We start from the raw sequence: 12,433 nt of genomic DNA, 5'->3' as shown, positions 1-12,433 counted from the left end.
ATATAAATGCAGAAACTGAGATGTCTTCATACTTTCAAAGTTGCAAATAATATGAACACATGAATAACAACCACTTTAGGTAGATCATAGTATGACAACAGTATGGCCCATTCCTTGAGAAGCTCTTCTCAACCAAGAAAACTATTTTATTACATTAATTGCACAAGACATTTAAAAGTTGCTTTCGGACTCAAGACAAAGGTCCTCAGATCTTAGTGATAATTTACCCAAAACAAGATGTTAAAAATCATTCTTGTATATATACTTTAATTTTATTTTTGAAACAACAGTCTAATATTTTTTCTTTTTTACTTTTATAGGAAAATATAGTCATAAGAAGATAGCGACTTGCCTCCTCTCCACCCCCAGCTATCTTTATAGAAATCTAACAGTTCCCTCCACAAAAAATCTCCCACAAAAAGGCCTGAGGAAAGTTCACTGTGCAAGCACCATTCTTGTTTTTAGGCATATATACATTACAAAATTCCAAAAAGACTTATTTTTGACATACTGCTTATCACTTTCTCTTCCTTGAGACATTTCTTTACTTCCTAATCTTTTACTTTAGACTCCTTCACTTCTGGTAATGGCATATCAGGTAATGCAGATCCATCTTCCCTCTACTTTCTGCAAACAACTAGAAAAGCTGGAAAAACTACAAACTAAAAAAAAAAATTCTGTTTCAGGCATCTGAGGGCTACCAAGGCAGTGAAGAATTAAGAACTAAGATCAGGGACTAGAAAACTCAGAAATCTGAGCCCAGATTTGTATTTTTCCCTGAGGCACCTTTGATTCTAGAAGATGTAGATGAGAGGCTAAGAAGCTGTGTTCAACTTCCAACAGAGTCAGAGAGCTAAGGAGACAAAAATTGTAGTTCTCAAATTCTACCAAGTACAAAGGGACCTGTAAACACCTCAAAATTCAGATTAGGATTATGGTATATTAATAAGAGTGCATCAGAATGCTAACAGTCCTCTCACAGGTTGAAATCCAGCTTCCAATCATCTCAACCTCCAGTTCAATTAAGAGTAAATCAGATAGTATTATATGCCAATTATAGCTGAAAAATAAAAAATACTAAAAAATTGAATCAGAATTACCTGGTTCAAATTTTAGAGTAAATCAGAATTACCTGGATGGTTTATTAAAATAAACTGCAGTGTTCAATCCTTACAGTTTATTCTGATTCAGTAGGTCTGGGGTCAGCCTCAGAACTTGCATTTTTTAACAAGTCCCCAGGTAATGCTAATACTGCTAACCAGGAGACATTCAAGAGAACCACTGAGTTAAGCTGATCCAAGATTGCTAATGTTCCTAATTACTAGCCAGAAGTAAATAAATATACATCCCCTGTACAGAAATAATATTACCCTTAGCCTCAAATTACCTCAGATTTTTCATATGCAATGCCTACCATTCATAAGCAAACTCTTAAATGAGACAATGTAATGAAAATCAAGAGAAACCAATGATAATGGGAACAGAACTACAGGGGACAAAAATAATGGGGTTATTATACTCTCTCACTTCCATTAGTAGAATACAACCAATTTTGTATTTGCTAACCCCCCCTTTTTTTAATCCCACAGAAAATTGTTACTGTTGAAAATAATGATTTGGGAATCAAAGAGACCTGTGGTTTCTTTCTAGCCACGTAACTTTACTTGTTATTTCAAAAATTAACAAAGAAATACACAAAATGTCTAGTCCTGGAATGGGCCTATGGAAATTCAATAACTATTAGATCTCACTTAATTAGAAACATACATTTTCAATTAGAAAGCCCATAAATTTTATCATAAACAACTGGTCATTAAACTGCATTCAGCTGAGAAAAATTAGGCCTATCCAATTGTTGTGATCTAGGCCTATTCCCATGTTATTTTTTTAAAAATGTCCTAAGTCAATGGTTCTTAAAGTGTGGTCACTAAATGAGCAGTATCAATATCACTTAGGAACACTTTAAAATGCAAATTTCAGGCTCCACTCCAGACCTAAATCAGAACCTCTAGGAGATGGATTCAGCAATCTGTTTATCAAGCCTTCCAGGTGATTCTAATCACACTGTTGGAGAGTCATAGCTCTAGGTGATTTTGATACACATGTTAAAATCTTGGAAGCAAAAGGTTTCCATTAGAGCCTGACCATGTAATTCCATTCCTCTATATAAATAATTACAGACAGTATTTTTTGAGGGTTTACTATGCATAGCATATGCTAATTACTTCATATTCAATAGCTCATGTTTAATATCTTATATTTAATCTCCATATTTTATACATTTCAGTAGTTCTTCAGGCTGAGATTCAGCAATTGCACCTGAAACATCAGGTCAATCACTTGACACTACTGAATGACAGACAGGATTAATATGCTCAAATTTCCCACTTCGGTTATTTTTTTCTCAACAAAATCTCTCTACAAGTAATTTAAACTTTATTGAAACTCTATCCCTAGGTTATAAAGATCATTAAGCTTAAAAAGGCATTGTAACTTCTCCAAACTGACTGACTCCAAAGCCTATTCTTTCCCGTACTACACTGCAGAAGGAATTTTTATAGTTTGTAGAAATACAAATATTGATTTTTAATGAAAAGCAAAAACAATGTTATTCCAAAAAAGACTCAAAATCATTGGGATACAGAACATCTTAAAAATCAAAGGAACTGTACTAATAGTTCCTTCATATAAATGTAAAAAGTTAAAATTATCTCACCCAATTTAGAGGCACCTGATTTAGCTAATTCAACCATATTTCTGATTAAGTGCTTACGCATTTTTGCGTTTTCTTTTTAGAAAGCATTTGGGCATAGCAATAGCAACCGAAAGCCCATCATTAAAATTAAAGCAAGAAAATCTGTATAAGCCAAATTCTTAAACTGCCTAATTCTGTTGCTATAGGTTACTATCAAAAGCTACATCCACTTCAGTCAGCAACAAATCACACCACTGATTCTAGCTCTGTCAGATAACCGTATCTCACAAAAAACATTTACTTTTTTTGTCATATTCTCTTAGAATACGTTCCATTTGTTATACTTTGGATGTTGCTGGGAGTGGGTTGGAATCGCTCCATAGGAAAGTCATTGGATGTAAATTTGTAAAATATTCTCTTACCACACAATTACATATCTCTAGGACACAATTCTAGCAGCCAGAAAATTTAGAGCTGTTTAAAATACAACATAAAAATTATTTTAGATACCTGGCACATCTACTTCTTTCTGCCTAACAATTTTTATTCTTCATTTTATTTGTGCTCTTGGTATTCTACATCAAATTACTGGGGGAAATAAAGTGTAAATGAGTAAAAATTGAGCCATTTATAGCTATCTCACAGATTAGATTGCTACTACTAATCAAGTCAAGAATATATTCAAATCTAGAGGTTTCTCTCTCCTCTGTCCCCCTCTTTAGCAGCCTAAGACTGTTTTCTAGCTAATGCAATCACAATATCAGGAAAACTGCTGTGGACCAATGGATTCCCACAAAATAATCACATGGTTAACAAACAAACTATAAAAATGGGCCTTACTGATGTCAGATAAGCAACTATAAACACATCATAATTATCAAAGGAAAACGAGTTTACAAAGATTCAATAACACTGCATTTAACAATGATAATGTAGCTATTTATAAAAGATTTTCAAGTGCCATGCACTATATATGTGCATTACAGTGTTTAGTAATTCTCACAATCATCTTATAAGGTGCACAGTTATTAGCAGGCCTAGAATCTGATATTCTGTCTCATTAACTACAGTAATATAATACTACCCATCAAGAAGCTTTATGTTTCCCTCAACTGAATATCGATCTACATACAACACATTTATGTAGTACAGGGAATCAGCAAACTTTTCTCTAAAGGACCAGACAGTAAATATCTTAGGCTTTATGGGTTATAGTCTCTGTCAAAGCTACTCAGCTTTGTTTAAATTAATTCAAATCTGTTATTCTAGCATAAAAGCAGTCATAAACACCACAAATGAGCATAGCTGTTTTCCAACAAAACTTAATGAACAAAAATTTTAATTTCATAAATTTTCACATCATGAAATTGTGAAAGTGTCATGAAAGGGTATTCTTCTGATTTTTTTTTTTAACCACTTAAAAAACATAAAAACTATTCTAGTTCATAGACTATAGGTTGTGGCCCAGATTTGGACTGTGAGCCCTGGTTTGCCAACCCTTGTATTATAACATTAATCATTAAATGACTGATGAGTATATAGCCATTACTAGAAATTAAGCTCCACAGGAACAAGAAACATTTGTTTTGCTCCCCAACATCTAGAACATTGTGCTTAATACATATTTGCTACGTGAATAAATATTTCATTGGGACTGCTAAAAGTGCAAACATTATCAATATGTGGTATCTTCAACCCAAACTTGCCATACATTACATAACCAACTTGACTAAAAGCCAAGTAATCAGGAAATTTAGTACCTAAGAACTTCAGATAAGATAACCTAAAAGAATTTGTTAAATGATTAGAGAAAGACATTAAAAATGTATGTTATAGGCATTTAAATTCTTAAAAACAAAGTGGAAACAATAAAGGAAGAACTAAACTATGGAAAAAAACATAAAATTTTGAAAGAGAACCAATAGAAGTTCTACAAATGCTAAATGTCACTGAAATGTTTTTTTTTTTTTTTAAAGTAATGGATAGATTAAATGGCAGGTTAGATATAGCTGAAGAGAAAAATTAGTGAATTGGAAGACAGAACTAAAGAAATTACCTAGAATATGGTATAGGGATGATTTCTTTCTCTGTCCTTTATCTTTTCTTTCTTTTTTGTTTATATATTAAAAAAATAAGTTAAATATGAAAAAATGATTAACTTATGTTTAATGAAAGTTCCAGAAAGAAAGGCAATATCAAAAAAGATAAGGCTAAAATTTTTTTCAGAAGGCATGAAAAACATGCCTTCTAATGTCTGGAGTCATTACGAGACACTGAAGCAGCTGCTAAATCTGCTTAAACAATGGTTTTAGGAAGCAGGGTTTTAAGTTAAACATTACTGACCCTGGTAAGGAGATTTGCCTCCTAAAGAAATCCTTTTAAGATAGTGGAATGTTTTACAGCCCAGAAAGCAAGGATGTTTGTACCCTGAGGGAAGGATGTATCAGAACTTATGTAAATGTCAGCATTCCTATGGTAATGTACTCTGTGCTTAGATATAAATAGGCTGGGTTAAATAAACTCAAGGCTGCAGCATTGACTGTATATACCCTCCCGAAGAACTTTCCTGTCTTCTCTTTTTTCCCTTAGGCTTCACCTCCCCTCTTTTAGGTGCTGTTTGACTTTAGATGGCTGGCTCCAGCATTCTAAAGAGGCACAATGAAAGTGCAGAAGCCTAAACACAAAGAGGTTATTCTGCGAAAGAGAGGAGGAAGAATATTAAGACGCTCTGAACCAAAATACGGTTTTCTCCTAATTCTATATTCATTTTCAAATGGAGAAAAGGGATTATATTATAGACCTATATATTATCCACAGCCCATTAAATATCCAGGAATGTGTTAACTCCTAGGATACATAGATTTTCTAAAAGGATAAAGAGGCACAAATAGATTTTTAGAAATCAACTCCTAAATCTTTAATCTCCACTTTTACACTTTCTTAAAACTGACTTACTTTAAAACCTATCTCTTATCTCTAAAAAAGGCATCATACAATATCTCCTTCCCCATCTCCCATTTCACAATAAACCTTTTTCCATTTTACAAAACAAAGACATAATTCTTATGTATAGTTTTAAGAGTCTAAAAACCTCCTGGAAAAAAAAAACAATTTGAAATATTAGTATCTAGAATCTTTTGGCACGTACAATGGCTTCCTTTCTTTCCCTGTTTTACATATATTTCCATTAAATGTGAACCGTGGGTTAGAAACTGGGTATTCTAGACCAAAAAAGGATTTTCTTAATTCAGCTATGCTACAAAATGGCAAAACAAAAGTGATAAATATTTTCATTTATGAACTTTGTGTCTTCTATTCCAATTATTTTCAAGAAAAGCATTGCTCTAAGGAAAAAACTAAGTGAAAACAAAGCAAAGAAAGCATTAAAAAAAAAAAAAAAAGATTGAAATGTGCTGTGCTGTATTACAACCAGATAATAAACTTGAGGTCAAAGCCAAGGCCATACTTTTCTGCTTTAGAATTCAGAAGTGAAATGGCTGTCATGGAAGATGTAAATTAACATGTATATTTGAAATGAAAAAAGAAAACTTTTATAGATAAATATTACATCTGATTTTATTGACTGGCTGGTCCACATGCATGTGAGCTGGCCTTGTCAAATAAGTTCTATGTAGATATTTTCCATAGACTAAATAACCTAAATATGGAGTTTCAATTTTTAAAGAAAATATATAAATCAAAAAATGATACTTTATTAAAAAATATTTTATTGACAAAGGCATCCTGTAATTAACAAGATTTCAATTTTTCCAATTATTTCTGTGTATTTGGTTTAAAAAAAGAATCTAAAAGCAACAAGTACAATTACTAGCCACTTGTTAAATCTTGATAAAGCCTTTTCAGTATATTGTCCAAATTCAAAAAGCCAGTGACTAATGACTGGATTACAAATTATTTTCAACTTTTAGATGTTAGACTGCTATGTGATTTTGGCATTTAATTCAAAAGGAAAGAACTAAATGATAATGCAATAGCAAAACTTTTTCCATATCCATCTATTTATTATGTAACCAAGATTTCTTCAGCACTCATATCTTTTAAAAAAAAAGTTTAAAAAGAAAATTACTGCTGAAAGTTTTATTCTAGCAATAAATATCTATTCATGGATACATGGACTGAATGAATAAAGGAAAACATCAGTACCATCTGTTTTTAGGTATACATTTCCAATACAATTCTAGACAATAGGTTTAATTTCTGTATTACGATCCTGGGTTAAGTGTTTATTGATAATTACAATGATAACTCGATCTAGTAAAAAAAATACTTAGAACTTTTTAGTGAAAGGAATGTTATTTCATGTTAAATTTCAGTGGATGTTTATCTTTTTATTAAAGTTGATAGGATAATTTAAATTTTTTCAATCACATAAAAATCCATCATGAAGTTAAAATGCATGTATAAAATATATACATATATATAGAAAGTTAAAATTCTGCGATAAAACCGAACAGAAACGTAAACTGAAGAAAAAAAGCACAGTATAATATTTCCAACTGTTAAAGAGGCGATGATATGTATATTTTTAAAAAAACTTGATGCCAAGTATCAAATCATTATTTTTAGAGCTCACTGGATATGTATCAGTATCATGTAGGTTTTATTTTAAAAATCAACATTTATACCCTTTAAAATATGTAATAAATTATACACTTTTTAAAAAATTAAGGGTATCTGCAGGCCAAAAAAAGAAAAATTGAAGATCAATGTCATAGAAGTTAGTGATGGAAAAAAAAAAAAACCCTTTTATTTTTCCCCACAAAGTTCACTCACTATTTTTATGCCTCCCCGAAGAACACCTAAACTGCATACTCTATGGAAATGAGATGTGAAAATAAAAACTACAAAAATCACAATGTGAAAAACTTCGTAGTTTTTCAGTGTGAGTAATATAAAGAAAATCTTTAGAGTATTAAGAGAAAACTGCAAATTCTAGAAATTCCCTAAATTATGACAAAATAGAGATGCAGAAGAAAAAAAAACCTACAAAGGTGGAGTAAAGGGAGTAAATTTAAAAACCCCTAAAATAGTACTCAACAATAAATACAGAAAATCTGTAGACAGGGCACTATGTCAGACTAGCAAAAATTCGTTTTACCATATACTCCCTAAGATTACAGTAAATAGGAATTCTCATATATTACCAGCAGAATGGCAAGCGCTAACGCCTATGAATGAGGCACTTGGCAATATCTAGCAAAATCACCTACAGATTTAACTTCTGAAATGGCAACTACAATTCTAGGAATCTATCCCACAAATACACTGTGAAGATATGAAAAAACTGTAAATACAGACTTTTTTAAAGCACTGTTTATCAATAAGGAATTAACTGACTATCTATGGTACATCCATTACCTGGAGTACTATGTAGCAATAAAAGTGATAAAGATCTCTATAAATATTCCGCTGTAGACTGATCTACAGATTATACTGTTAAGTAAAAAAAAATTTAAAAATTAAAAAAAAAAATTAAGGCACCAAATATTGTGGCTATTTTCTCCAAGAAGGGTGCTATATTTTTATAATTAAAAAAAAAAAAAATTCTAGACCACATAATCTTAAAACAGGTTGCCTACAAGTGAAAGAGAAAGAGGTAGAGAGATTCAAGATAAAAGCTAGGCTTCTGTGAATAAAAATTCTTTTGTAGATTTGACTTTGGAACCATGTATTTTTCGGTAATTTTAAAACAAATTAAATCAAATTATTTTTTTAAAAAAGCAGTTTCTCAAAAAACAAACAAACAAACAAACCCTGGCTCTCATCCAACTGGTGGAATTAACAATCGGGAATAATTTCAACACAGTAACTTAAATATACATTCCTACTAGGATCTACCTGGAGCTGCCACCAAACACCAACAACAAGAAAACAAATGAAATAAAAAAAAAAATTATAATAATATTTGTGTTGGTATTGTAAAACTACTTAAGGTAAGTTAACATCATTAGGAACCAAGACACTAAACCCAAAAGCCATAAAAAAAGACTAATATATTTCACAACATTAGAAAATACATTTTCTCCAAGGCAATAACCACCAAAAGCAGAGACAAAAAAATAAGTGAAAAAAAAAAAAACTGGTTTAAAATATTAGCAACTAGTATCAAAGCAATTGGCCAGTTTCTCCAAAAGTATTTCATCAAACCTAAGATGCATCACTGCTGTATGTACTAATGCACAAAGAAACTTTTGTTAACTTAAACTATGTCATGCCATCATTATAATATGCACCTAGATAGACTTTAGGTGTCAAAATGGGCAAAAATGTATATCTTAGACTCGATATAAACAGAATTCCTATGGATCAATAATATTTAAGACCAAACAGAAAAACATGCCAAGGATATTAAATGGTAATTATTAGAAAATAAATAAACGGACAATATTAAATGTGTTCAATTTCACTCATAATAAAAGAAATGCATATTAAGACTACAGTGAGATACTCTTTTACCCTGGCAAAGATCAAAAGGTTGATAACACTGTAACAAAAGTTAGAGAAAATAGGCATACTCAGACATTGCTAATAAAAGCGTAAATCATGTAGAACAAAATTAGAAATGTTATCTGTTCTGATACAGCAACTCTACTTATAAAAAGTCATCTTACAAATATACTCATGTGTGAGCAAAATAACCCATACAGAAGACTAATTTACTCAACATTACTTTGGAGGGAGCAAAGGTTGATAACATCATAAATACTGTGGTATGAAATGATGGCACATCATAAAATGGGAATACTATGCACCCACTGAAAAGAATGAGGTGCCTTTAATGAACTCTTATGGATGGTTTCCAGGTATATTAATTTTTTAAAGTAAGATTAGAAAAAGTGTATACAGAATGCCAGCAACTGTGTGACTGTAAGGGGGTGAGACAAGAATATATGTTTTCATTTTAATGCATAAAATCTCTCTGAAGGGATAAACAAGAAACTGGAAACACGGTTTACCTCTGGGGTAGGGAACTGAGTGGTAGGGTCTTAGAAATAAATAATATAAACATCTTTTGAAGTATTCATTTTTTGTATATAATACAAACTTTTTTAAAAATTAAAAAAGCAACACTTGCCTTTTTTCCTTTTGTCGTTTCAGAATCCTCATCTTCATCTACAGTGAGTAGATTTGCCTCACTACACAGAAAATACGGAAAAAAAAATCTTAAGTGACAAATAAAGCCCATACATTAAATTCAGAAGTTGTATCCTCTTTGCATACCTAATAATTCAGGGATTAGCAAATATTTTCTATAAAAAGTCACAGAGTAAATATTTTAAGCTTTGCAGGCCATATGGTCTCTACTGCAACTACTAATCTTTCCCACTGTAGTATGAAAGCAGCCACAGATTATACATGTGGCTATGTTCCAATAAAACTATTGACAAAATCCACTGGTGGGAATGTTGGGCCCACGGGCCATTATTTGTTGACCCCTGCCACAATTGAACACATAGTATTTGTTTTCTTAACTATAGATTTCATATACAGTCACACTCATTTTTACTTTCTTTCTTGGATTTAAAATTAGGGGAAAAGGACAGGGAAACAAATAGAGAAAAAAGAAACAAACTGATATGAAAACCTTAACTAATGAAGAAACAAGTAATTCCAATGGTATCACCACAGTAATATACCACTTTGAAGAAAATATCGACTCTTCATTGAGAATCATTGGCCTGAGATACTAAAAGACCAGAAGGATGCATCTATTAACAGTTTATGTTAATCTTAACATGTTCCTAAAGGATCCACTTGAAGATCCACTTATAATGATGAATGAAAATGCAATTCATAAATGAAACGTACAGGTAGTACCTTAAGACAAATTTTTTATATAACCATGACAAGTCTTCTCAAAAAGAAGCTCAAAATACACCTTTGAAGGCAACTCAACTAAACTATTTTTAGTAAAATCGTAGCTATTTATAATAAAGATGTAAAATCTGTTTCATTACTGTTTATATACATCCCAACTTTTTAATGCTAAAAATTCTTCTTCCAAACATTTTACAAAAATGTTTTAAAAAATGGTATACTTCCCATTCATCTTAATTTCGAATTTAATTCCAATTTTTCAAAACTACATAAATATTAAATGTCTGTAACAAAAAAATTATTTTAAATTAAAAAATAATCAGAAATAAAAACAGAAATGAAAGATCATAAAACACCAATTTTAAGTGAGAAACTTACCAGTTCTAAGCTCTCCTTCAAATAAAACTTCAGTTCAACATCTCATAGGTGAAGGCACATAAAGTGGAATGGAGCTGTTGCCCAGACAGAAGTGAAGCACCTACAATATTTAGCCAATATACTCTGAATGGCTTCCTGTGTAAAATTTTTAAAGTATAATTATAGTTTTGGTAGAACTTAGTGTATATATTTTTGTTTCTCTAAATTTGCTTTTTGTTCTGGCCAGGAGAAAACCAGATCAATAAACCAAGAAACTAATAGCAATGCTGCATCTGTAATACAAATCTTACAACATGCAAAATGTTCTATTGAAACTATTATTTAAAATTTTACACAAAAGTAATTCCAAGTGCTTTGCTTAACTTCTGTCTGGTTCAACACTTGTTTATCAATTATAGTATTTCTGGTGGGAATCTGACCTAAGATGGATTTGGTGGTGGTGGGAGGATTGTAACTGGAAAGGCTATTATAGGATTAAACTTTCATACAAAGTTTAGGGGTCTTAATCTGGATTGACTTACAATAAATGGTGGCATTGAACAGAATGCCTTATTTATTTTTTTAAAAAAGAACAATTTCTTTAGCTGGAAATCTATATAGTGGTTGATTTTTAATCAGAAGGTTACAGGCACTATATGCATGTCTATACATTTCAAAAGATGTAGAAATATTAACGGCAAAATTATTTACCAATAAAGAATTGCTTTTTCATTCTTTAAAGCCAGTGTAAAACAATTCAATATTTTCTTAAGAATGCCATACTCTTAAAAATATTTCCATGAAATATAAATTGTCTTAATGAAGTTTCATTCTTATAAATAAAAATTCTTACTCTTTATCTGTATCTCCTTCACTTTCTTCTCCATGATCAAAGCTCCAATTATTTTTAAAACCTCCATCTCTTTCAGATTCTGCTCTAGTCAAAGCTGAAATAAAAACAAGCTGAGGTAAGTATTTATTAATAAGGCTATCCAATATAAAATAAAATTGAGCATTCCCCAAGCCCTTTGCTTAGATTTAATTTGCTTGCCCTTTGACAATTTCTCATAAACATCTTATTTCCTCTAAAGAGAAAAATATCCACATTAAAATGTTTTTTGCTAATTTACAGTCATCCATGTGTGTTTGCTAGAGAAAGCTCAAATTAGTAAGGTATAATAAAAATGGGTAGCATAAATATGTATGAAATATATAAAAATCAGCCTTGTATCTCCATATTTGATGACTCATTCTAGAAATTAGTGCTTGTTAGTTTGCTTGCCTTATTTATTATAAATATATCCAGACCACTAGCTTTTTCTTTACTGCCATCATCTGTACCTTTTAACAGAAGAGAAACAAATCAAGGACGTCTGTGTTGGCAATATGGTAACCTCAATGTCAAAAAACAAAAACAAAAAAACCTCTCTATATCGGAATACCAAACATGTTTATTATGAGTTTAAAATTTTTTATAAGTGCATGGCTAAAATCCCCTGAAGCCAAAAACAACTGGAAAGTGTGAACCTGAAGAGATAAATG

The 12,433-nt window shown here is 31.2% G+C and overlaps 1 protein-coding gene across 9 annotated transcripts in view; it reads right to left on the bottom strand.

Annotated features, from left to right (window-relative positions):
- The window catches only part of SENP6 (SUMO specific peptidase 6), a 91,719-nt gene that overhangs the window by 56,794 nt on the left and 22,492 nt on the right, over positions 1–12,433 (bottom strand). For all 9 annotated transcript variants that reach the window (XM_016141697.2, XM_016141695.2, XM_016141694.2 and 6 more), the window contains exons 2-3: positions 11,745–11,838; positions 9,792–9,852 (exon numbers count right to left, since the gene is read on the bottom strand). In XM_016141697.2, the coding sequence (XP_015997183.2) occupies positions 9,792–9,852; positions 11,745–11,838 (155 nt within the window). The remainder of the gene's footprint in view (positions 1–9,791; positions 9,853–11,744; positions 11,839–12,433) is intronic.

The sequence above is a fragment of the Rousettus aegyptiacus genome, unplaced genomic scaffold (assembly GCF_014176215.1).
Source record: "Rousettus aegyptiacus isolate mRouAeg1 unplaced genomic scaffold, mRouAeg1.p scaffold_m13_p_1, whole genome shotgun sequence".
Classification (NCBI taxonomy): Eukaryota; Metazoa; Chordata; class Mammalia; order Chiroptera; family Pteropodidae; genus Rousettus; species Rousettus aegyptiacus.
The sequence above is the reverse complement of the archived record's forward strand: the minus strand, read 5'-3'. Positions and strand labels throughout refer to the sequence as shown.